The 25,213-nt window shown below is 43.2% G+C and overlaps 1 protein-coding gene across 1 annotated transcript in view; it reads right to left on the bottom strand.

Moving 5' to 3' along the window:
- DYNC1I1 (dynein cytoplasmic 1 intermediate chain 1) overlaps window positions 1-25,213 on the bottom strand; it is a 291,917-nt gene that overhangs the window by 130,787 nt on the left and 135,917 nt on the right. Inside the window, exon 7 of the mRNA XM_074986221.1 lies at window positions 16,455-16,544. Coding sequence (XP_074842322.1) covers window positions 16,455-16,544 — 90 coding nt within the window. The remainder of the gene's footprint in view (window positions 1-16,454; window positions 16,545-25,213) is intronic.

The raw sequence follows: 25,213 nt of genomic DNA on the forward strand, positions 1-25,213 counted from the left end.
TAGAATCACAGGGCTGGAAGGGACCTCAGGAGGTCATCTAGTCCAACCCCCTGCTTCAAGCAGGATCAACCCCTACTAAGTCATCCCAGCCAGGACCTTGTCAATCCAGGACTTAAAAACTTCGAGGGATGGGGAATCCACCACCTCTCTAGGCAACACATTCCAGCACTTCACCACCCTCCTGGTGAAGCAGTTTTTCCTAATATCCAACCTACACCTCTCCCTCTTCAACTTCAGACCATTACTCCTTGTTCTGCCATCCGACACCACTGAAAACAGTTTCTCACCTTCCTCTTCAGAGCTCCCCTTCAGGAAGTTGAAGGCTGCTATTAAATCACCCCTAAGTCTTCTCTTCTGTAAATGAAACAAGTCCTAATACCTCAGCCTATCCTCATAGGTCTTGTGCTCCAAACCCATAATCATTTTTGTTGCCCTCTGCTGAACCTGCTCCAGTGCCGAATAGAGGGGCTCACCAGTACCAAATAGAGGGAAATAACCACTTCTCTAGATCTGCTCGAAATGCTCCTCCTAATGTACCCTAATATGCCATTAGCCTTCTTGGCTACAAGGGCACACTGTTTGCTTATACTCAGCCTTTCATACACCACAACCCCTCTGTCCCTTTCCGCTGTACAACTGCTTAGCCAGTCAGTCCCTAGCCTATGACAATTCCTGGGATTCTTCTGCCCCAGGTGCAGGACTCTACACTTCTCGTTGAACAGCATCAGATTTCTTTTGGCCCAGTCCTCCAATTTATCCAGGTCACTCTGGATTCTCTGTCTACCTCTCCCCCTAGTTTTGTGTCATCTGCAAACTTGCTTAAGGTGCAATTCAGTCCCTCATCTAGGTCATTAATAATGAGGTTGAACAACACTGGTCCCAGAACCGAGCCTTGCGGCACTCCGCTTGAAACTGACCGCCATCCAGATATTGATCCATTGACCACTACCTGTTGGGCCCGACTGTCAAGCCAGCTTTCTATCCATCTTATAGTCCAAGGATCCAATCCATATTTCCTTAACTTATAAGACAAGAATGTTGTGGGAGACCATATCAAAAGCTTTGCTGAAGTCAAGGTATATCACATTCACTGAGTTCCCTGTGTCCATGGAGCCTGTTACCTCATCATAGAAGCTAATCAGATTGGTCAGGCAGGAATTGCCCTTGGTGAATCCATGTTGGCTGCTTTTGATCACTTTCCTCTCTTCCAAGTGCTCCAAAATGGATTCCTTGAGGATCCCCTCCATTATTTTCCCAGGGATGGAGGTAAGGCTGACCAGTCTCTAGTTTCCTGGATTGTCCTTCCTTCCTTTTTTAAAGATGGGCACTATGTTTGCCTTTTTCCAGTCTTCCGGGATCTCTCCTGATCTCCAAGAATCTTCAAAGATAATGGCCAAAGGCTCGGCAATGACTTCTGCCAATTCCTTCAGTATCCTTGGGTGCATTAAATCCAGACTATTAAATCCATTAAATCCAGGTTCTGATGTTTGAATAAAAAATTATGCTTAATTCCTAAAAGACTAGCCATTTTTCAAATGTATAACCATTGGTTTAATGTAGGTTTAGAAGGAGTAGATTTCATCAGGAAATGTGGATAGCCGTAAGTTTTACTGTGCACATACAAACTGAGAAAATTATACTTGCATCAATAACAATCAAAATTTATATTTAGGCAAAGTAAAAAGAATGCTGCTTGAAAAATTATGAGTGTCTTTTAAGGCTGTTTACTTTGTATATTTTGACATGTGATGTTGACAATTTGTGTTTTAACACTTATAAAACTTCAATTGTTTCATTCTCAGCATCTAGTCTGTGTTTACACTACAAAAATAATTTTGAAGTTACTTAATTCTAAGTACAACTTTGAAGTAAGCCACTTAGAAGTTGAGAATCTCACACACCCCTTTTTGGAAGTTAAACTTTGAAGTTGGGCACGACTCCATTCCCAGGTATGGAATAAGGACTTCAAAGTTGGGCTCCCTACTTCAAAGTTAACTTCAAAGTAAGGGAAAATGTGTGTAGACTCTTTGGTGGCTATTTCGAAGTAGTGTCTAACTTTGAAGTTAACTTTGAAGTTAGTCCCTACTGTAGACACACCCCTACTGTTATTAAATAAATATGATCTGATCATTCCCATTGTCTGATCCATGCATAAAATTCAACAATTATTAAATAAAAATGCTAAAAATATAAATTGATATGACCAAAAAATAAAGACCATATTTTTCCAAGCCTACTAAATGAGACGGGGATTTTTAAGATTGCAAACTTAATTGTCAGTTTGTGATCATAGCATATGCTTGCATTTACTTATAATCAATGACTGATGTATATGATGGACAAGTTATACATCTCTGAGATTCACCACACTTTGAAGCACCGAAACTTGACTCTTAGGTTATGTCCACACTGGAGGCTTTTGTTGACAAAACTAGTGTTTTGTCAACAAAACTCAGGAAGTGCCCAGATTCCCAGGTGTTCTGTTGACAGTAAATCGACAGAACACAGCATTTCTGTTGACAGCCGTATCCCGCTCCCCAGAGACAGAAAGCCAGTCTGGACATTCTGATTGGCCTTCTGTCAACAGAAAAGCCCTCCAGGGCGCCATGCAATGCCATGCTGGACACCTTTCCACAGCAATCAGTGCTCTATGGTGCCTGCCTCCGACCCTTCTCAAAGGCACAAGGAACGCAGAAAACCCTGGGCAGGAAGCTGAGAGCATGAAAGCAGCAGAGGTATCATCTGCAGTCCCCCTTGCCCTTGCAGCCTCTCTTTCATGTGAGCTTTCCCAGATGGCAGACAGCCAGCCACCCTGAGACCCCCCGGGCACAGACGAGAGCAGATCAAGGGGTCCAAGTGGCCAAGAAGCGGGCCCCCTTCTGAACTGGGCCCGAGGTGCAGGCTCTCCTGGACCTGTGGGGCAAGTAGGACCTATTCCAAGACCCCAAGGCAAAATGCTGTAATGCCCTCACCTACACACACACACACACACACACACACACACACACACGGGGAGCATGGAGCAGGTCCACCGAAGGTGAAGGAGCTCTGGTAGGGCTACATCTGGGCCTGGGATGCTGGCTGACACTCTGGGGCAGGACATACCACCTGCCCCTATTACAAGGAGCTGCAAGACATCCTGGGAGTGCAGGGACACATTACCTCCAACTTACACCAATGACACGGCACTGGAGTCCCCCCTCACTGCAGCCGGAGCCCCCCAGAGGAGCAGGAGGAGCAGGCCTCTGAGTCCCAACACCCGCCGGGGCTGGAGGCAGACATGGCCTGGGGGTCAAGCATCAGCACTCTCATGATAAGTCTGGATGTGGATGTCTCCTGAGCTAGACACGGGCCCCTCCGGTGAGTGCCCCCACAGGCCACACACTCAAGGCTCTCAGAGGTAGACCCAGATGGGGCCATGCTTCGAGCATCACCTAACCAGCTTGGGTAGGACCTCACACTATGGTCCTGGTACGTGGATTCATGTGCAAGGTACTGTGCACTATCCTGATTCAGCAGACAGTCCACAAGCACAGGCATCAGCAGGCTGCCAGCCTCCCGGGAGGATGGATGAGCCCCAGGCACTGGGGGATTGGGGCCCTGCCAGCACCTGCCCTGGCTGGAAGCAGGCTGACTACAATGGCACCAGCCTGACCACCAACGCTCTCAGGAGTGGGGCTCCCAGCATGCAAGCATGCCCACAGGTGAGAGGCAGCACCCACTCCCGCGGACAGTGCTGTGAACTGCAGGTGTGAATGTGGGCCCCTGGGAGGCCAGGCTGCTCCCAGCTCATGTGTCATCCATGAGGGGACTCCTCTGTGGCCAGACACGTCCCTTCATTGGTGGGGTGGGGTGCTGCAGTGGTCAGCACAGTCCTGGAGGAATCACAGAGTCCCCATGTGGCAGGGCCCATTGTGTGGGCCACACGTGGCTTTGCTCCCCAGACATTCCCATTCCTTCGCCTGAAGGGTGTTGGTTGATGCTCACAGTGGAGGGCAGAGCCTTAAGGGTTGTGATGAGTGAATGACTCACCATCCTCTCTCCTTGTCTTCCTTACAGCTGGACCTGCACCATCCAAGGGCGGGGCCAGCCCCACCTCACTGCCAGGGCGAGCCGGCCTCACCTCACCAGCAGGGCAGACCTGCAGCCAAACAGGCCATTGCTGAGTCCAGAAGGACCTCCAGATGGACCACAATGCTACCTTCCAGAGGATGACTGACCTCATGGAATGGCAGCTGTGGGACAACAGGGCATGGCGGTCGCAAGCCTAGGACCAACTAATGTCTCACTTTGACACTACCATTGGCATCTGGTGGGACATGATGGCCCACCTGCCTCTGTCCCCTCTGCCCTGTGCCCACTGGCCATCCAGGAGGGCATCCTGGACCTTCTGCAATGGCTGAGGGCAATGCCCACCCCTCTGCCCCCCAGACCCTCCTGCTCCTCCTGCCAGGCCAGACCCCATTGCAGCCCCATCACCTCCATACCTCCCCTGGTCCCAGCCCCGACCAAGCCCCAACAGGGGTCCTGAACCTGTGGCAGGAGGGGATCCTGAAAGTGATACCACTGGGGGTCCCACTCTCTCTTGGGTTTATAGCCCTCCCACCTCCTCCATGGACTGAGGCCCACACAGCCACTGTCCCAAGACCCACATCAAAGTTCTGATGCCCACAATTTGGGTCCCCTCGATACTTCCCGCTGCAGTTTAGGAACCCCAAGATAGCAAATGCGACCACAACTGTGTCTACGTCTCCCACATGGAAAACCCTCTACAGCAGCGTGGTGCTGATGGCTGTAACAAACTGCAGAGGAATGGGACCACCACACACATCAGAGTCTGAGGGAGGAAGTCCCTGGGTCTTGGGAGGAAGAAATCTTCCAACAGTAACGTCTGTCGACTGATCGCTCTACTCTACACAAAGCCTGACAGGTGGAGAGCACCAACAATTCCCATTGAATTCATTTGCACTGGTGGGTGCTCAAAACCTCTTTATAACTAGCCTTTAGACTTGCTTATAGGCCTGACCAGGCAAATATAACGCAGAGCTCTCCAGAACACAAGGGAGCACATCCATTGCTACACTCCTTCACTATATGCTCCTCTTTGTGCTGGTGGCCAACCCTGTCTCTGGGGGAGGAAGGGGTTGGGGCATGACCCCATCTCTTCACTGCTCTTCATGGGCTTGCACAGTTATACCTTGAACCAGGGTCATCCTGAAGGGGGCACAGGGCCTAGGGCAAACCACCCCCCAACACCGCAGGCCTCACACTGCTCTGCCCTTCACCCAAGCCCTCCCCCTGCTCTGCCACCACACCCCGAGCAACATGGCTCAGATTCCAGGGGCCTGGCACAGCAGCAACGGGGTTTGTCCCACCACCATGCAGGCAGCGAGAGCCAAAGGACCCAGCAGCCTGCTGCGCTTTGCTTCGCCCTGCCCTACTGCCCTCCCAGCCCACTGTGCCTCCTCCTGTGTGGTGGCAGGAAGTGGAGCACCGGAGCACGCTACTTCCTGCCACGGCTGAGAAGCCACATGCAGCAGGTAACAAACTGCAGGCCACATGCAGCCAGCCAGGAGCGGATGGCACGATAGGATGGAGTGGAGCAGAGCAGGCTGCTGGGCCCTCCAGCACCCGCCGCACGCGTGGTGAGTGTCGGGGGCCACCACTGCTGCTGACCTGCATATGGCCACATAATTCCCCAAGGCCCATCCTAGACATAGCATGGTTGGGGCTGCCATCGTGGGCCTCCCAGAAGCGTAGGGCTTGAGGAAGCCATCCCATTTCACCCTGTGGATGGGATACTTCTGGCTGGAACTTGTTAGAGTGGTGGTGGGAACACAAATGGGAGGTTCCTTGTGCTCTGCTCCTCAGACTACCTACTCACTCAATGGCTACCATCTATCCTGTCAGATATAACAACCCTATTACAAAGGGCCCGTCTATACTTACTGGAGGGTCAACACTTCACAAGTCAATCTTCCGGAGTTTGATTTAGTGGGTCTAGTAAAGACACACTGAATTGAAACTCTGAGGGTACCCCCATTGATCCTGATACTTCTCACAGTCATGGGGAGCAAGGGAAGTCAACGGGAGAGTTTCTCCCATCAACCTCCCACTGTGGGGATGATACAGAAAATCGATGTACAGTGTGTCAAATCCAGTTACAAAATTCATGTAGAAGTTGTTGTGCATCTTACATAGACTTTCTCCCCTAGTGCAGACCTGGCCTTAAGTATACGGGCCAGGTCCTGCAATGGAGCTGAGTCAACCTACACTATTGGGACCCAAATTCTGGAAAGGATATTTTCAATATAATCCACGCATTAAAATAGGCTCCTACAAGACACACTGAGTTGCTTTCCTCACAGGATTTAATAATCAGCTCACAAACTTTAACTTGAGCATGGCTACCAGCAGAAACCGAAATTAAGATATTCTTGGGGTTTCAAACCTAACTTCTGCTTTCAGTTTATACCAGACAACCCCAGTGATTTGTAATGCATTGTATGCAATCTCTAAAATGTTATAAATCAGAGTAAACTGAACAATATGCTGTTTTAAATAATTAATCTTTGTTTTAGGCTATGACTAGATTGAAGAGATTTGCTGGCAAAAGATACGCAAATTGTGCAACACATTTGCATATCTCCCGCCAACAGTTTTGTTGGGAGAGGCTTTCCTGATATTTGGAACTTGTACACGGGACAAATGTTGGGGAAACCCCCTCTGCCGAAATATCCCTTTTTCCCATGTGGAATGAGGATGACTGAGACATCGGCAGGAGACTCCTGGAGCAGCAGGCTTCTGTTGGGAGACCTCCGGGCTCCCAAGAGAACCCTCCAATCTAGACATAGCCTTAGTTATATTGGCTACCTCAGGAAAAATGTACAGTATTTACTTTAGGAAAACGTACCAATGGACTAAATTCAGTGCAGCTATAACAGAAAAGAATTTAGCCCACCATTTGTGAATAGGCTTGCAAATGACATATAAAAGAATTAACTGCTGTCAAAGTGTTTTACTAAAACTACAGACTCCAACAGGTACCAATTAATAGCTGAATCAAAGGTCTTCTTTGTAAGAGCTGATTGTTCAGATTTTAATTAAATATATATTTGTGAAAAATATTTCAGACTCTCTCCAGGCCTTACTGGGTTAAATAGCAGCAGCCCAAAGGTTAGTTCAATATTCTTGAATTTACCTTGTATCTCTGAGAACACCTCGAGAGAACTGATATTAAACTGTAACTTCATACCTTGGTGTTCCCTAACGCTTAATGAAACAAAATGACAAGAGTTCAAAGCCATGCTTTGAAACTATGTTCTACTTACTGAGCTGAACTACAGAGGATTTTTGTTTAAAATGCCAGATTGACAGAGCTTTGCACACCTTTTTCAATATTTTCTCCCCATAGTTTTATGTTGGGTTTTGGCCCTAGAATGCTTTGCACCAGAAACCATGCTTGCTTTCAGATACATGGATTGATTCATTTAAGTAGCACGGAGGCAGCAACAAGCAGAATATTTATCTATGGTTCCTATGTAGTCTCAGTACTGGAGAACCTGAGCACTTTGGAACCTTTACTGAGTTTGTTGTCACAATACTCATGTGAGGTAAGGAAAAGCTATTATCCCCATTTTACAGATGTGGAACTGTGGACAGAATAGTAACAGAGAGGTAGCTGCGTTTGTCTTTATTCTAACAGAGCAAAACAGCATTCATGTAGCACTTTAAAGACTAACAAAATATTTTATTAGGTGATGAGCTTTCATGGGACAGACCTACTTCTTCAGATCTACAGATCAGAGCTGAAGAAGTGGGTCTGTCCCACGAAAGCTCATCAACTAATAAAATATGTTGTTACTCTTTAAAGTGCTACGTGACTTTTTTGAGGACAGACAGACAAGATGTGCCCAAGATCTGTGACAAAACAGAACTAACCTGAGTTTCTCATGTTTCAGACTAGTGCCCTAACCACTGGACATCCTTCATCTCTTTCAATAATCTTTGTCCTTCATAAATCCATTCTCATCATCCTAATTGCTCTATAGGTTTAAAATGAAGGACTGGTTCAAATAGTGTAGCTGAACATGTAGCAAGTCACAGAGGCCCAAATTACCCGAGAAAGGCTGAAATATTAGTGGGATGTTGACTGTTCATGATCCAGTGTTATATGATTCGCAGTATGAGCAGCATTCTGAAAACAACAGCTCTAAAATGACATGGAAGAAGACAGTGTAAGGAGAGTCACCAAATGTGAGTCTCCCCTGCCTTGATGGTATGAGAGTAAAGAACACCTGGGACTAGAGCCCTGGGTGTGACTATTTTTTAATACCACTTCTGTCACACCCTGCAATATCTACTCCCACTCCCACCCCGTCCTGCTTGTTCCTTACATTTGTATCTTGCTTCGAGGTGCAAAAACCTTATATCCCACAAATCTCACAAAAGACACAGATTCCCCTATGCTACCAAAAAGCAAGTTGGTTAATTTATTATTCATATATGCAGAATTTAGACACAGTTTTTACCACTAAAAGAATAAACAAACATTGATTTAATCATGTTAAAAAATTAAGGCATTTAATGATTTAAAAAACATAGTTAATTGTGAGATTAAAAAAATAGCCACAGTTAATTGCACTTTTTATCACAAAATCACAATAAAGAGATTGCATTACCATCCCTGTATGAGATGAATTTAAATGTCTCTTATCTTTTTACAGTACAACTATTTGTACAATAAATTTAAATTGGTATTCTTTTACTAACAGGGAGATTAAAATTGTGATTAATTCCAATTATTTTTCATTTAGTTGATTTGTTTTACATTAGTCATTAACTGTAACTGACAGCCCTTCAAAATCTTTCTATCCCTTGCTTAAATTTAACTTTTATTAAGGTTAAAACTTTTATTTGAAAAAAAGAAAGAAAAATTTACTTTACATTGGCAGATCAAGAGATTCTGTGTTTTCCTGCACATTAAAGCAGTCTGGTTTATTTGCCCACCCGGTCCCACCTGCCACAAGGTGCATTTTACCTGCTTCGCCTACAGGACCAGCTGGATCCTAGTCATACAGCAGGGCTCTATGGAGATTGTTGACATCCCCTTTGATAAAGAGAATCTACTGTCACCCCAATTCAGGCAATTATCTGCTAGGTAACAAAAACTCATTATTCCATGCTACAGACCAAACCATCTACTGCTCAGGGTGTAACTTCCTTTTTCTCGGCTAGCTAATCCAAGTTAACATGGGGGCCTATTAAACAGCTGTGCACTGGAGTTGCTTGAACTGATCTATGCTTGCACAGCATCTGGTCCATGTAGATGGGCAGGGGTGGGGGAGTTGCTGAGAAGGGGGACAAGGAAGATGAACAGAATGGGAAAGAAATCCTACCCCCAAGCAGCAAAGCAGCTGAATAGTGAGTATCTATAGCCTCTGTCACGTATTTGACAAAGTGTGTCTTTGCCCATGAAAGCTTATGCACCAACAAATGTTAGTTTACAAGGGGCCACAGGACTTCTTGTAGTTTTTGTAGCCTCTGTGAAAACCCCATGAGCCAGTTCTTCTGTCTCTCCCAAGCCAGGCACCCCTTCCATACTGCACTGTGATATCAGTGGTCTCTACAGAGTTGCAAGACAGGCAGGGGGCCTGCATATCCCCTGCATGGCCTTCCGACTCAGTGAAACAATTACCAAGTCAGAAAACAGTACGTCTGGAAGTGCATTAGATGGAGACTTTGCACGTAAGAAAGGACTGGCAAAAAATACACAATGGCGTACCGTAGCAGCCACTACTGTATAGCAATTAACACTAAGTGAACTCATCTGGAGAGGAAGCCTGTAATGAGACAACATCCCAACCTCAAAGGACTGCTTTGCCAGCATTACAGACAACAAAGATGACAATACAATGAAAAAGCATAAAAGGACAGAAAATGAATGTGAAAGCAAATGGTGCAAACTAATTTTAAACGGCTCCAAAATGGCTAAAACTAATCCTCTCTGCAGCTTGGAAATAGAAATTCTTCACTTGAGCATTTGCAAACTATGTATATATACCCACTTCCCCTCCACAAAAAAATCAGACAGACAGACAGAAAGAAAGAAATCAGCAGAAGGGAAAAAGAAAAAAAAATAAACAGGTTGAAAACGCCAGGGTATTTATGAGAAATGGAGACATGACTGTCTGCAGTTTTGCCTACACAAAATCTCCCTCCAAGCTAGCGATTGTCTGCGTGAGGCTGACAGTCTATGACAGGGGCGAGCAAACTTTTTACTGCGGGCCCCACATTTCGTCCCTGCATTTAGCTGGGCCCGCTCCCAACATGTCTAATGTAATCCAAACTGAGGGAAATTTTGGTTATGTTCATGTGAAAAAAAAAAAAAAACCTTTTGGCATGTGTAAGAGAACATGTATGTGGAATATAAAACCTTTATCAGTATATAAATGTGAATACACAGACATAAAGACAGTAACATATTTCAACATGTTTAATGAGATGGATGAGCCTGAAACCCAGCAGCCAACCGTGCTGTGCCTCCCACCTTAGGAAATTTCACACTCCCTGAGGGGACCCCCCCCAACTTTGCTCACTCCTGGTCTATGAAACCCTCTCCAGGATCAGAAACACCTTGGCAAATTTTTATAGGACATTAACAAGCTTACCTCATTCTCTGATACACCAGATGCCCCTGGCAATATTTTGCTTCCTATTTTAAACTTATTTTCTTGTTTCATTCAGATGCCTCTGAAATTTTATTTGAGGCAAGCTCTGCTTAAAGAAATGTTAACAGCATTATTTTTAATGCAAAAAAACTTCAGAAACTAGTGACAAATCCATCAAGTATAAGCAGAAAACTGAAACATGCAGGGCTGCTCTTTTTAATATGAAGATTTTTTCATTCCATTTATCTTTCAGAGCTACTTCCATTTTACACTAGACCCTTATCCCTGTATGACCATTACCTTGAATAAAAAGAAAAAGGTTCTAAGCAATTTTCTGCAATTTTTTCCCTTTCTGGCAGTTTACAGATACTTTGTTTTCAGTTTCCAAGAGACACACAAATTTCTTCTGAGGAAACTAAGAGAAGCCTAAGTGGCTGATGAAAGTATATTTTTTTCCAAAGGCCTTCTTTACCTGAATGTGCCCACAGCATCTTCAGAAAGTGTATCGGACAATGCAATATTTGGCTTTAAATTTATTTACTTATATAAAAGAAAACAAATATATAATTTTCATACCACTTTGATGTTTAAGACAGGTTAACTAATACGATATATTTAGTTTACCAGCATCGTGAGTATATATGTGGATTTGGTGCAATCTAATAAAAATAGTTGTAAACAATATGGACCAAATTGTGGTCTCCTTAAAAATGAGGCAACCCCATTTACTTTCTACTGCACTGGATAAGTTCATATGTGTACTACCATCTTCTACTGGATAGAACCAGCACAGCTAAATAATGCATAGCCCCAATCTTCCTGATTGCCAACAGATTCTTCTAGCATATTATTAGATAGAAAGAGGGTCCAAGTTCTATCTCCACTTTGACCATGAAGTTATGATGGACCACAGCATGATGCACAGTGACAACCGTGAAATCCTAGGGGGCCATGAATTTCTTATAACTTCAGTAGAGTTGTATCATGTATCCGTAAGTAGAATTTTGGCCTGATGTCTCCAGAGCTACGTGGGTTCATAACGAAAGTCAATAAGCTCTCTGTACACTTTGTAAAATATGATTTTTAAGAATGCAGACAGACTGTTTCATAGGAAAAAATATGATGTGCATCCAGAGACCACAATGAAATATATTTTATACAGAACCAAATATCTTTAAATCATAACAAAAATGGAACAAGACGAAGTTATTCACCATGTAGCTATGAAAATTAATGGCACTTTATCACTCTACACCTGAATTCAGATGATCCCAGAAGATTTCATTTTGCAGCATTTTGTTATCTTTCTCCACTTTTTTTTTTTGACTGCTGTGTTTGGACATAACAGAAAAAATATACTTCATCTACATGAGACCTCTCTTTTAAATTCAGGAATGGACCTAAGAAGGGAGCAATCCAATGGGAGCAAAATTGGGTTAAACAGAAACCAATGGTTTGGAGGGCAATATAAGTCAGGGACTAATTCTGTAAACCTTTAAACACTCAGGGCCTGATTCTGTTCCCACTGGAGTCAAAGAGAGTTTATAAACACATAGAAAATCTACATTTAAATATATGCAAAGGAATATGAAACAGCTTTCTGCAGCCCATTCCATTATAAAATCTAAGTCTACAATATTTTTTTCTAAATAATTTATGCAATTTGCATGATGTAAATTGCACATATTATTTTGGAGTAAGGGTCAATTTTGAATCTTCTGTTACGCCTCTTACGAAAAGGGGTAGCAGAACCGGGATAGTGCACCTGAAATAGCAGCGCTATTTTGGGTGCCGTGCAAAGCTGCAAAGTTTCTATTTCAGGATATCTTTGTATCCTGAAATAGCACACGCAGTATAAACATAGCCTAAGTTACTAACAGCTGTTTTAAAAATCTGTTTTTAAAAACAATGAAATGGGGCCGGCTTATTATGAGAGCATAGCTATAACTAGGGACTGCTGTTCTTAGTTCCTTCAATGGTGGGGGTGAAGGACATGATTTAAATCCATGCAACTTTTAGATCACTTAGCTAACAAGAGCTGTGAAAATCTTTGACATAATCTTGTAAGGTGCGAAGCCAACCCTGCTGGAACATGCTCTCATACCCCATTGTGTTTCTGGCTACAGTTCTAAAGTTTGTCTTGGTTGGAGCCATTAGGCTGCATGTCTTGTTAGATTTATTGTTAAAATCCTCCATCCTGTATTACACAACTGCTGGTTCACATCGGGGAGATGTGGAAGCATTTTTAGTTATTTTGAATACCTAAGCTGCCTACTTAATTTCTCTATTTCTGGTTAACATTATTTGTCTGCAGTCATCTAACAAACTAGTAAAAGTCAATGAACTCTTCTTCTAAGGATCTGTGTTGCCTCCTCTCAAAAGCCAGGGAGTTTTAAAGTTAAGGGCTCTGTCCACAGCAGGGTGTCTCAGACTCTTTTTGAACTTATCTTCAGTTGCTTCTAGACACAACATGGGCCCTGATTCTGCAAATCTGAGGCTTGACTTTGATGCACTGTCTGAGTAAGGAAAGCAAGAGTAGGTCAGCTGATGTTTAAACACATTACAAAGGTGCTATATAAATGTGATTTATTTTATTTTATTGTATTGAAGTTCTTTTAAAATATTCTGTCTAAGATGGTAAAATGAGAATTATTTACTTATAAGTACTTCTGACCTTCTTCCACAGAAAAAAACCCAGTAAATAAATAAATAAATAAATGTTCCAGTCCTTAGGTAAATGAACAGTTAAGCACCTCAGTGATTCAACCAAATAGTCCTTCAAAACTACTGTTGGACCTATTGAGTTAAAGCCTGTCTTTAGTAAAAATCTCCGGTGAAAATTCAAGAAAAAAGATGCATAGTAGGCAGGATGTTTGGTGGACAATACTTTGGCTATTTTGATTTTAGAAACAAAGGGATTCACTCTTTGCAATAATAGTTAACTATTCAACTGAGATGTGTTCCAGACTTTAGAAAAACAGTCATACTGGGCCAGAGCAATGGCCCATCTAATCCAGTATACTGTCTTCTAATCATAGCCAATGCCAGGTGCCACAGAGGGAATGAAAAGAACAGGTAATCATCCTCTGTCATACAGTCAGAGGTTTAGGAACATCTAAAGCATGGGACTGCATCCCAGACTGTCCTGGCTAAAAGCCATCAATGGACCCATCCTTCATAAACGTATCTAATTATTTTTGAGTCCAGTTATAATTGTGGCCTATACCACGTCCTCTGGGAATGAGTTCCACAGGTTGCCCATATTTTGTGATTCCTTTGATTAGATTTACAATATGCATTGGATCATAACCTTGGACCATTCTCTATTTGCCTCAATTCCCCATCTGTAAAATGAGGACAATAGTACTTTCTTTCTCCTTTCCTTTATTTGTCTTTTTAGGCCCCAACCCTGCAATTTAAAATGCACACTTGGACTGTGGCTCCCAGGGGAAGACTGGTTGATTTCAAAACAGACAAAAGGTGAGAGGCCAAGCAGAATCCTTAGGACCTGATTTTGCAACTTAAATGCGCAGCAGACTGCTGCACCTATGCAGAGGTCTATGGATGTGAATGGAGCTCCACAGGGATGCAGCATTCCTCCTACTCAATGTAAATTGCTGGACTGGGGCCTTACGTTGAAAGCTCTGTAAGGTAAGGTCTCTCACTAAGTGAATGGCAGGCAGAATGATGGTACCTTGGACCATCAGCCACAGTCTCTGTGTGCCAGCTGAGCATTGTGAGGAGCATTGGAGCCAATGGAGCTTCACAGAGGAAGATCCCAGCCTGTCCTCAGCGAGTTCTTCTGTCAAAGCTTGTGTGGGACCAGTGTTGTGCTCTCCATGATGAACAGATGCCTTCGTGCTTCTATTCTGTTCTTGGTGCCTCAGGGTAGCCCTTACAGGAGGCTCAAGTGGTACATATAACACTGAGCTGGCCAGCTATCCTGTGGGTGAATTTTAGACGTGTCACTATGAAACAGCTCCAGCAACAGATACCGATCCTGCGTGCACTTATGCATGTGACTAGTCTCACAGAAGCCAGTGCCACTAGTCCTGTAGGTAAAATAAAGCAGGCACACATATTCGGGTATTATAATCCATAAAGACGAACTCAGATTTCCTTTTTAAAACACTTAAAGATCTGAGAAGGTCTGTCACTAGTGTCCTGCTAGCTTAGAGAAAAAATGAAATCTAGCAGGGCTGGGGTCAAGCTATTTGTGTGTGTGTATGTGTGTGTAACAGCAACGAAGGGTCCTGTGGCACCTTATAGACTAACAGAAAAGTTTTGAGCATGAGCTTTCGTGAGCACAGACTCACTTCCTCAGATATGTGTGTGTGTGTGTGTGTATGTGCGTGTGTGTATACTGAGCCCATTTTCTGAGTTATGTTCATGTGAAAATCTCTCCCCTTTTCTCCCTCTCATGATTCTTTTACTTTACACTCCCATAACTCACACAAGCCTAAGCTGATTTTTTTTTTAAATCTGTTTAAAAAAATGTGTTCCCTGAGCTGAAACCAAATTTCAGCCCAGAGCAAATTTTTACGGCTGGGTTATAAATCCCTGAAAAACAGGATTCATAATGGAAGTGCTGACACAGCCTTAACTACTATATAGCAGTGTGAATGGCGCCACTATAATATCTATTAGAGATTCTTTAAAAAGTTTGCAAAATATTGTCTTGCCTTGCAGAAAAAAAGAAGCCAGGGTACTTAATGCCAACATAAACATGCTTTTAACCCATTACGTGCTAATTTGCAGAAAAGCCATTAATTCTGAATAAGGCTCACAGAGTGCAGCACTGGCAGGAAATGTTCTTCTAAACTCCTGTTTGACTTGTAACATGCTTATAATCACTTCCATGAAACACAAAAGCCAGCTTCAAACTCTGAGTGTTGCCGAGACCACGAGAAAGGGATCGCAAAAGATAGAGAAACATGCCACACATAATATTATTCACAACATTTAATGCTCGTCATCAGGGCGTTGCCATTTTACCTCTGGCAGCACAAGTCAAGTTTGTTTACTGTCCATCAAAAGTAAATTCATTCATTAAACCCAGTGAGTATTAGTATCCCCCTAATTTGCACCAGCTGTCATCCTGTGGCATTTTGCAGTGTGAGTGTCACAGGGAGCACCGCTACCCAAAATTTTGCACATCAATCACTCACATGAGATCTGGCCTTTGCTAATCAAGAAAGGAAGCCAGTGCCATAGGAAACACTTCAGCTAGACAAAACTGCAGGAAAGAACTCAGTGATGTTAGTGATGGCACTCATTCAGATATAACAACTTAGGTACACAGAGGACTCACTTGCAAATATGTGAAGAACTAATATAAACAGATATTTTTAGGACTCTGTTTAGGTTTTCTTCTCTTCTATTCACATCAGTCCATGGCCACTTCTGCCTATATTCCAAATATAAGCATTTGATTCCCTTTATGTGGTAATGGAAGGGAAAGTCCATGACTTGACATGCATTGAACACTTTCCATGGTATTCAGTAGCCAGCAGAGAATTCCTGGTACAATGCTGGAAGAATGTCTGAGCAGCCTCTTTTGATGACGCTCCAAGCTGTTCAGATGCATTAGCTGGATTCCCCAGATACGGATTCCTTCTTTTACGTCACTAATCTAGATTTGCAATAATGGAACTATTTAATATTTTCAAAATTCTTGGGATGCGACTGGGATAACTGCCGACAGAAAGCATTACACATCATCACAGCTATTTTCAGGATGCGGCACTTAAAATGATAATAAAATCTGTGGTTTTTTACACATACCTTCCTTCATCTCATGTTTCTGTTCTTGATTTTCCAACTCTGAGTCATTCCGTGCTTTGGGTTCCACGATCTCATCATCGTCCTCATCCTCTAGAAAACAAAATAAAGAATTGTAACATTCTGTTTTGGGGAGAGAGGTTCCTCTTGAACATCTTGTAGCCATTGAGCCTGGCATGAGCACAGCAAATATCAGTGAATAAATTAGTTACTAACGTCCTTTTCAGAAAATTCTCAAAAGTCACAAAGACAATATTCTAGCATGACACCTGCTATTGCCACTCCCTCTGGCAACTTTCCATCTCAAATATCTTAGGAATGGCTTTCTGACCCCAGAGACAATTTCTCGGATGGCATAGGAATAGAAGCAAACATGTTTCAGCCTGGCAGCTATTCCACAAGTGAAACACCTGTTATCCAGACACCTCATTTCCAATTCAATTCTCACCAGATTAATTTGTCTTTTGACCTGCAGGAAAGGGTTAAATAGAAGTCTGACCTCAGGTCAGATGCCAGTGGCAAGCAAACAAGCACAGTACAGTTCTGAAAAGTCATCACCATCAAATGGGAGAACACAGCAACCACAAGTGGCATTTTGAAGTTTAAGAATGGTTCTTGCATTAATATGAATTTAATGAACACTTAAATTTGACACATGTCAGTTAGTAATGCCAGATGTTTTATTCACCTTTTCTGACCTATGCAAATCTCTCTCTCTCTCTTTCTTTCTCCCTCTCCTTCCCTCCTTCATATACTCCCTTTTTTCTTGGATGAAGAAAACTGTCAATTCTTTCCATTGTCTGCTTGAAGTCACAAGGGATGTGATTATTCAGACCAATGCACAGAGCTCTGGAAACGAAAAGAATGCAAGTTGCACCCAAAAATGCTAAAGGATCTCCAAACTTCACCAAACAGGGAACTGTGTCTTGGTCCCAGCAATAGTAATGCAACCCCTCAGTTCACAGGTGCTGCCCAGAGCAAGGACCAATCACAGAAAAACGCTTGCGGTGTACAGAAATGGAGGCATAAACAAGACAAAGTAGTCTCCGCTGCTTGTCCATACGGACAATTTGGAACCTAGGTATTGTGCTGCCTTATAAATGCAGTAGATTTAAAAGGCTTTAAACTGAGAAGCTGCGTCTACACGTGCACGCTACTTCAAAGTAGCGGCACCAACTTCGAAATAGCGCCCGTCGCGTCTACACGCGTCGGGCGCTATTTCGAAGTTAACTTCGACATTAGGCGGCGAGACGTCGAAGTCGCTAACCTCATGAGGAGATAGGAATAGCGCCCTACTTCGACGTTCAACGTCGAAGTAGGGACCATGTAGACGATCTGCGTCCCGCAACGTCGAAATTGCTGGGTCCTCCATGGCGGCCATCAGCTGGGGGGTTGAGAGATGCTCTCTCTCCAGCCCCTGCGGGGCTCTATGGTCACCGTGGGCAGCAGCCCTTAGCCCAGGGCTTCTGGCTGCTTCTGCGGCAGCTGGGGATCTATGCTGCAGGCACAGGGTCTGCAACTCGTTGTCAGCTCTGTGTATCTTGTGTTGTTTAGTGCAACTGTGTCTGGGAGGGGCCCTTTAAGGGAGCGGCTTGCTGTTGAGTCCGCCCTGTGACCCTGTCTGCAGCTGTGCCTGGCATCCCTATTTCGATGTGTGCTACTTTGACGTGTAGACGTTCCCTCGCTGCGCCTATTTCGATGTTGCGCTGAGCAACGTCGAAGTTGAACATCGACGTTGCTGGCCCTGGAGGACGTGTAGACGTTATTCATCGAAATAGACTATTTCGATGTTGGCTGCACGTGTAGACGTAGCCAGAGTGTGGAATAGGGAACTATGTAAAAGTCATCAAAGAGCTACTGGCCTATCATGTTGGAATTATCTGGGGGAAGGGCACGGTTTCCACAGCTGCACACCCAGGAGAATCAACACAATACTGGAGACTTTTTTTATACGGGAGAACACATGGTATTTTGTCTGGTTTCCTGTACCATTTTATCTGTGTCATATGCATACATTGAATGGCAGTCCTCTGCCAAAGTGCTGCATTTCCTTTGTGACTCTGCTTATTGTCACGTGGCTCTCCATTGTGTGGTACTTCTCCAGATGCGTGTGTTGGATCCCTCACCTGTTGATGTACAGTACACCATGTACACTTCCCTGCAGCAACTGTTGCATCCGACTGTTCTACCACCAGTGGGTTAAGATAGGGCCTGGAAGCAGGACTGTGCTGTCATACTTATCAAACTGCTTAGTTATGGGCACCTTCTACTAATGCAGCTGGCTACTATCTGTCCTGGCTTCAAGGTAAGATGTCAGTGCTGACAGGCTGTGTCCTCCCAACAAGGATTCATGGTTGCACTTTGTTTCAACAGCGTAAAGGGCAGTAGCCCATCCACAGCACTTTGCCCAACCAGGCACCTTTCCTTGATGGAATTTCTGATTACATAAGCCCAGGCTGGTAACTAGCTAATGTCACAGGTACAGGGTGTGGGATAACCAGGCCTGGTAAGGTAACACCACAGGGCTGCTGGGCTGATTGTCTGACCTGGTCTGAGCATCAGGTCCATCAGTAACTCACATGCACATGCCAGAGGTGCGATCCTAGGAGGGGACAAGAAAGGACTCTCAGGCAGGAGGAGACCTATGTGCTGTTACTCTGTGGGGGAAAAGAAGCATACATCTAATGCTTCAGCCTGGTCTGGAGAAGACACAAGAAGTTCCAGAACATTAAGAAAATGAAGGGAAATTCATATGATGCAGCTGTTCTCAAACTTTAGCAGCCTGAAGACCCCCATTTTGATTTTAAAATTTTCACAACCCTCCCCCCAAGGCCTGCTGCTCAGGCACATGCTCTGGCCCCACTTCATCACTTCTGCTCCACCTCACCCCTCCACCTCTTTGCCTCTTTCCATCCCCTCCCCCGAGCACACCCATCCCCACTCCTACCCCACCCTCCCAGTACCTCCGGCAGGCTGCTGAGCAGTGGTGCAGTGGTACCTAGGAGGCATGGGAAGGAAGGAACAGGAACTGATAAGCAAAGCTGGCAGAACCCATGGACTACCTCGTGGATATCCAGGAGTCTGCAGACCCCAATTTGAGAAACACTGAGAGATGTTATTTGTGGGCAGCTTTCAGGGTGAGAGTCAAACTCATCTACAGAGCCAGTGCCTTGATGCTCCTATTGTGTGCTCAGCAGGATTCGCCTGCCCACCAGCCTCTACCTGTAGAGAAATGCAGGTTTGACTATTGCATGCAGGAATGGATGCAGTTCTACTCTGGCATTTTTGAAACAGATTTTTCCATTGCTTGTTCCCCTTCCCCAAGGAATGAGCTGTGGACCAAGAAAAAAAAATGTATAAATAAGCAGATGATAGGTATGCACTATTTCCTAATGCATATGTATGCAAAATCAATACTGAGTTTTGTTTCTACATCTGCACACAAAAAGCTTTCTTTCTTAATGCAAGTCTTTTATGTAAGAAATGCTATTTGTTTAGATTTAATTGCATAAAGCAAATGATGAAATATTTTTACAATATGTAAAATGCTTGTTTATAAAGAAAAAGTGAAAATTTCTGTACACAGAAACACTTCAGTGTATTTATTTTGCTGGAATGTGCCACTTAAGGGTTTATAATAAATTACACATACTGTACAATGTAAGATGTGGGTATTTTTATCCTCAAAAGGGGGCTGACTTAAGGATGCACAGGCAACCTTACTTCTGACATTACTACCTTTGCTTGGCTTTGATTTTGAGTCATTGCTGTGGCTCTTTAAAACAGAATAAAACTATAAACTGAAAATAGTATTTGAAGACATTCTCAATCTCTCTCTTGCGATCAAAACATCTCTAATTTTACCCACTGACTATGTGGCCTTATGGATGAACTGTGCTTTCCATCTCAAAGGGAGAGAGTTGAAGGCGACATTTTTAACTGTCTTTTTCTGTTGGTGAAGTAAGAGTTTAAATTGTTTTAGTGCCTTTCTGTAGCAATACCTTTCCCCATAAATATCTTATCTGAAATATTCCAGGCTAAAGGGAGATGGGGACCCCTCCACAAAAATGTGTATACAGGCTCACCCACCTTTGAACACAGAATCGATACCACTGCACGTACAATAAAGGCATTTAGGGCTGAAACTCACCAGAGAGCAAGGCACTCAGGGAAAGCTCTGGGGACCACTAACACCCCACTTTTGCTCTCTACTAAAAACTGAATATGACCATCGTTAGAGTGGCCATATGAGGAAGAATCATTCCATTCCTGCCCCAAATAGGCCCACAGACAAGGAGTCATTTGGGGTAAATCCGTGGAAGAAATAATGGATCCATGCTTACAGCAAATCCTGTAACCCATTGGATAGGGCATAGAGGGACGGTGGTCTCTACTGCAGCCAGTAACAGTAATAATAGTAAATATTTCTTATACTGTAATGCCCAGCAGGCCACCACCTGGTCTCTACACTGACATCCACAAACAACTCAGCTGATGGTTTTGAACTCACATGAAACCGAGGGAGAAAGTGGTGACACTTAGCCATATGATTACCGCTTGGAAATAGGTGGTTCGAGCATCCAGGTGTTACCAAGTCCTCCAATATTTCACTCAGGGCAAGACCTTAAAGGCTGTCCTAGAAAATCAGGCCCTACATTTGCAGGGAGGCTGACAGACTTGCCAAGCCCCTGGGCAAGGTGTGTGTGTGGCTGGGGGATCCTGCTTTGCTCTCCTGGAAGGGGTGGGGCCTCAGGTGGAAGGGGAGGGGCTGGGGCAGCAAGCCCTGAGTGCCACCCAAAGTGCGCTGTGCCTTCTTCCCTGGCAGCACTTAGTGCTGCCTGGAGAGCAGAGTGCAGTGATCTGGCAGCAATTTAAAGGCCCCAGGGCAATTGCTTCCTTTGCCCCTCCAGTCGGCAAGCCTGCACACCTGTATATGGCTATATATTTATTATGTATCTGGCTAAAGGGCTTTGACTCATTATTCTTTTATTTAGTTTTACAGTAGGAAAAAAGCATAGTCGGCACATTCAGGACAAACGCAGAGAAAATGTTTCCTGGCTCAAAGAGCTCATAATCTAATTTTAATCTAATGTAATCACATATAAGATTACGTGTAAGAAGACGTTTGTTTATGTTTTATTTCTTGAGGTGTGTGTTTCTCAGGTTAGACTGCCTAATTTTTGAATGTTTGCCTTTCAGCACATGGCTTCTTTTTCTATGCAGTTAGCAGTGTTACTGCTCAAATAGTTTACCACACAACCAAACATTCTGTAAGGATTTATGTAAAGTAAAACTCCTGCCTACTGCTATGTTCACCACTAATTCAGCAGTAGGCAGCATGCTCTGCATTGGGGTATGGGATTTATACCTCCCCAGACCTGTACCTTTGAGACTAGTAAAGAAGTTGCCACTCCCATGGTATTGTTTTCTGTATCAAGTGCTATGCTGAATTACACTGACAGTGCAATTTTCAATTCTGTGTAATTACAAATGATCCCTTTATTAATAACATGCCTTTAAAATTGAAATATATATATACATCAAAATAATGTATTTTATGCTATGAGTCACACTAGGTCTATGAGAATCTGGGAGTTTATTCTAAAAAGTTTTTGGTATAAAGAATCAGCTGCATATAGGGTATGTTTAACTCTAACAAATCCAAATGTCTTCACACAATTGAAACTAGCAATTGTGAAATACCAGAAATAGTTACATAATTATTATTATTATACTTATCACTGTACAAAATCATTTTGCTGTTACTGATATGAATGAATTACAAACAGAACAAGCTAGGAAAAATGAGGCTTATGTTTATGTTGACATAAATCTGGATCTGAAATGAGTTGGATATTGCGGGCAGATACACAGGGGGAGCACAAACATTAGTGTTCTTTTTAGATTATATTACTTGGATCATTAGCAAAATATACAACAAATACTCAAACATAAGCTTTGGTATCATCACTGCCCGATGGTGTACAAGTTTGAAAAACTATCGTTTGAAACCTGGCTTGAGGTCATTTATCCAATGGTTTGAAAGAGCAATTTATATTTTGGAAATTTCCCACTTTCATCAGGCAGTTCTTTGAAATAAGCAAGGAATTAATTCATCTGTGGGTTTTGTTTGTGAAATGTGATGTGAGATCAGATGTGCAGTGGGTACATTTTAGTCATCACAGATGGAAATAGTCATGTGTGCAGGCAAAGTCTGGCAGTAGGAAAAGCCTACTGAAATGTATTCTAGTTAGCTAATGCATGAAATAATGTTTATTGCTTGGTACTTAAAAAAAAAACAGAGGTGGACAATTCTTTGCCTAAATATGTGCAGAATGAAATAAATTTAAGATCAGGATTTCATGGAATAGCTTCTCAAGTTTATACATCAAAAAATGAATTAAACATAAAGGACCCAATCTTGCAAATGCTCATGCCTATGAGTGACTTCATGCATGTAAATAAACCCCTGCTCACATGCATAACATTACTTACCGGCAGTGCTTTTTTTTATGACAGTACTGAGTACCGGCACCTCAGCAGCTGCAGCCATGGGCTTGGATGTGCAGAAGGGATCAGCTGGCTGAGTGCTGGTTCCTCTTTTTTTTTTTTCTCACAAAAAAGGCACTGCTTACAGTTCTGAATCGCTTCCTTCCTAACCAAACATGCTCCAGCCACATCAACTTGTCCTTATTATACCATACAGAGAACTATTGCTTTTTTTTCATGGTATGAAGCTCATAAAAGAAAAAAGTGAAGGGAAAGAAAGAAAATGCTAAATAGGAGGCAAGGCTGCCAGAAAATATTGTATTACAACAGTACATAAGGGATTGGGAACAGAGGTGTGGGTCATTAGGAGTTGGCTTTACTCAGAGGACCTAGGACAGAGGAAACGACGGGTGAAACAAGCTTCTCACTGAATATCTAGCTCCATGGAACTGTGTCAGTGCTGGAAGGGGAGAGGTGGATTTGTGTTTTCATGGTGGCTTCATACTTACTGATGGATAAAACCTTCCACGTTGGCTGGCCTTGATGGTTTGAAAAATAAAGAGACATCTGATTGCATTCATTCTAACTATAGTACTCTAGGAGCAAAATGAATGACAGAACCACAAGAACAGACTAGCTAGCACCAGTACGTTCCCTGGTTTATACACTTTTTAAAAGTGCCTCTCTTTTATGGGACAGAGCAAAAATGCAGGTTGTGTGAATCAAATTACTTTGAGTGGAGTCAAAAACATGCTCCTGAATCCTCTGAAGAATATTTTAATTTTATTATAAAATAATAATGAGAATGCTTAGTGTTTATATACCATATCCTTCCTCAGGATCTCAATGCATTTTACCCAAGTATTAATAAGTTCAGCCTAACAACATCCCTGTTAAGTAGGAAAGTATTATTATTCCTATTTAACATATGGAACAATATGAGATGCAGATATCGACTTCCTGTTTCTTGAGCGAAACAAACTTAATCATCTATTTCTCCATGTCGTGCTAAAAAGCACTGTCCATTCCCTTCCTTTGTGTGTAATGACAGGCCTTGCAAAGGTTTCTCCAGTGTTGCACAGGAAAGCCTGTGACAGTGTCAGGAATTATACCCAGATCTCCTGAGACCCAGTCCAGTACCTCAACCATCCTCCCTCCATTGAAAAGAGGTGTATAAGAAGCACTGGAATCTGATTGGCTAACAAGGTTATTCACATTTCTATGGCATACTTTGCCTATAGACATGCCATATTAATATTTGACCTATTTGCAAAATTTGTGCTGCAGTTTTCTGTAGTTCTGGTGTAAGTACCACAGCAGTGAATTTTACTTAACATTTCCCTGCAATGCTCTCCCTAAAGGTTACTGTACAAAGTTACGCCTGGACTGTGGATTCTCAGGTCTCCTGGAGTGCAGCTTCCCATATCTTTCTCTGGTCAAAGACTTCACTGCTCAGCTTCAGTTCCATGCCTCCTCCTGATTTGCTGTTTGCAGCTGGCTCTGTTTCTGGTGGAGTCGGCCCCGTCACTAGGAAAGCAGACCTTATTTTTCCGTCTCATGACAAATGATAGACTATCATGGCCAAATGGCAAGGAAATGCCTCAGAATATTTGTTTGTTTTTTAACTCTGGCATCTCACAAAGTCCCATATTTGGATGAACCACTCTCATAGCTGCCCCAGCTGCAAGTCTTTGCATAGGTTCAAATATTAGATTCAGAGCCCCACAATATAATAATTTCTCTACTAATTAAAATGGAAAGCTGCCTGTGATTCTTAAGGGAAGCATTTGTCTAACCCAAAAAACTGATTTTCCAGTTACTTGGCCTGAGTACAGTTTTCAGTTGTGGTCAGAGTCTCAAAATTCAAAGTGTCCCTTGTTTTTAGTTTCTGGTCGGTCTAGACAAGACATGGTTCTTTTTCTCTTCTCTCAGGCAGTTGAAACTTTTAGTTGGTTAAAAGCCTTTCATTCCCCAGAGAATGAAATTGCACAGAACCCCACTGGAGACATCAAAACTTTCTCTCCCCCTACTGATTCCTCCTACGCTCCCTTCAGACTGATATGCAAGTCTATTGTATTTTAAAATATTCCAGTTTGAAGATGCAATGCAGGAAGAAAAGTGAGAGAGTTTTAATTTTCTTTGGCATGATGGGTCCTTCAAATAATATGCCGTAATGGAGCAAACTTAAATGGCAAACCCCCTAAAGCAGCATTTAACAAATTCAATCTCCCCATCTCACTACGACCGGGAATCACAATTGTAAAGAATCCTCT

Source organism: Carettochelys insculpta, chromosome 2 (genome assembly GCF_033958435.1).
Source record: "Carettochelys insculpta isolate YL-2023 chromosome 2, ASM3395843v1, whole genome shotgun sequence".
In the NCBI taxonomy this organism is placed as follows: domain Eukaryota; kingdom Metazoa; phylum Chordata; order Testudines; family Carettochelyidae; genus Carettochelys; species Carettochelys insculpta.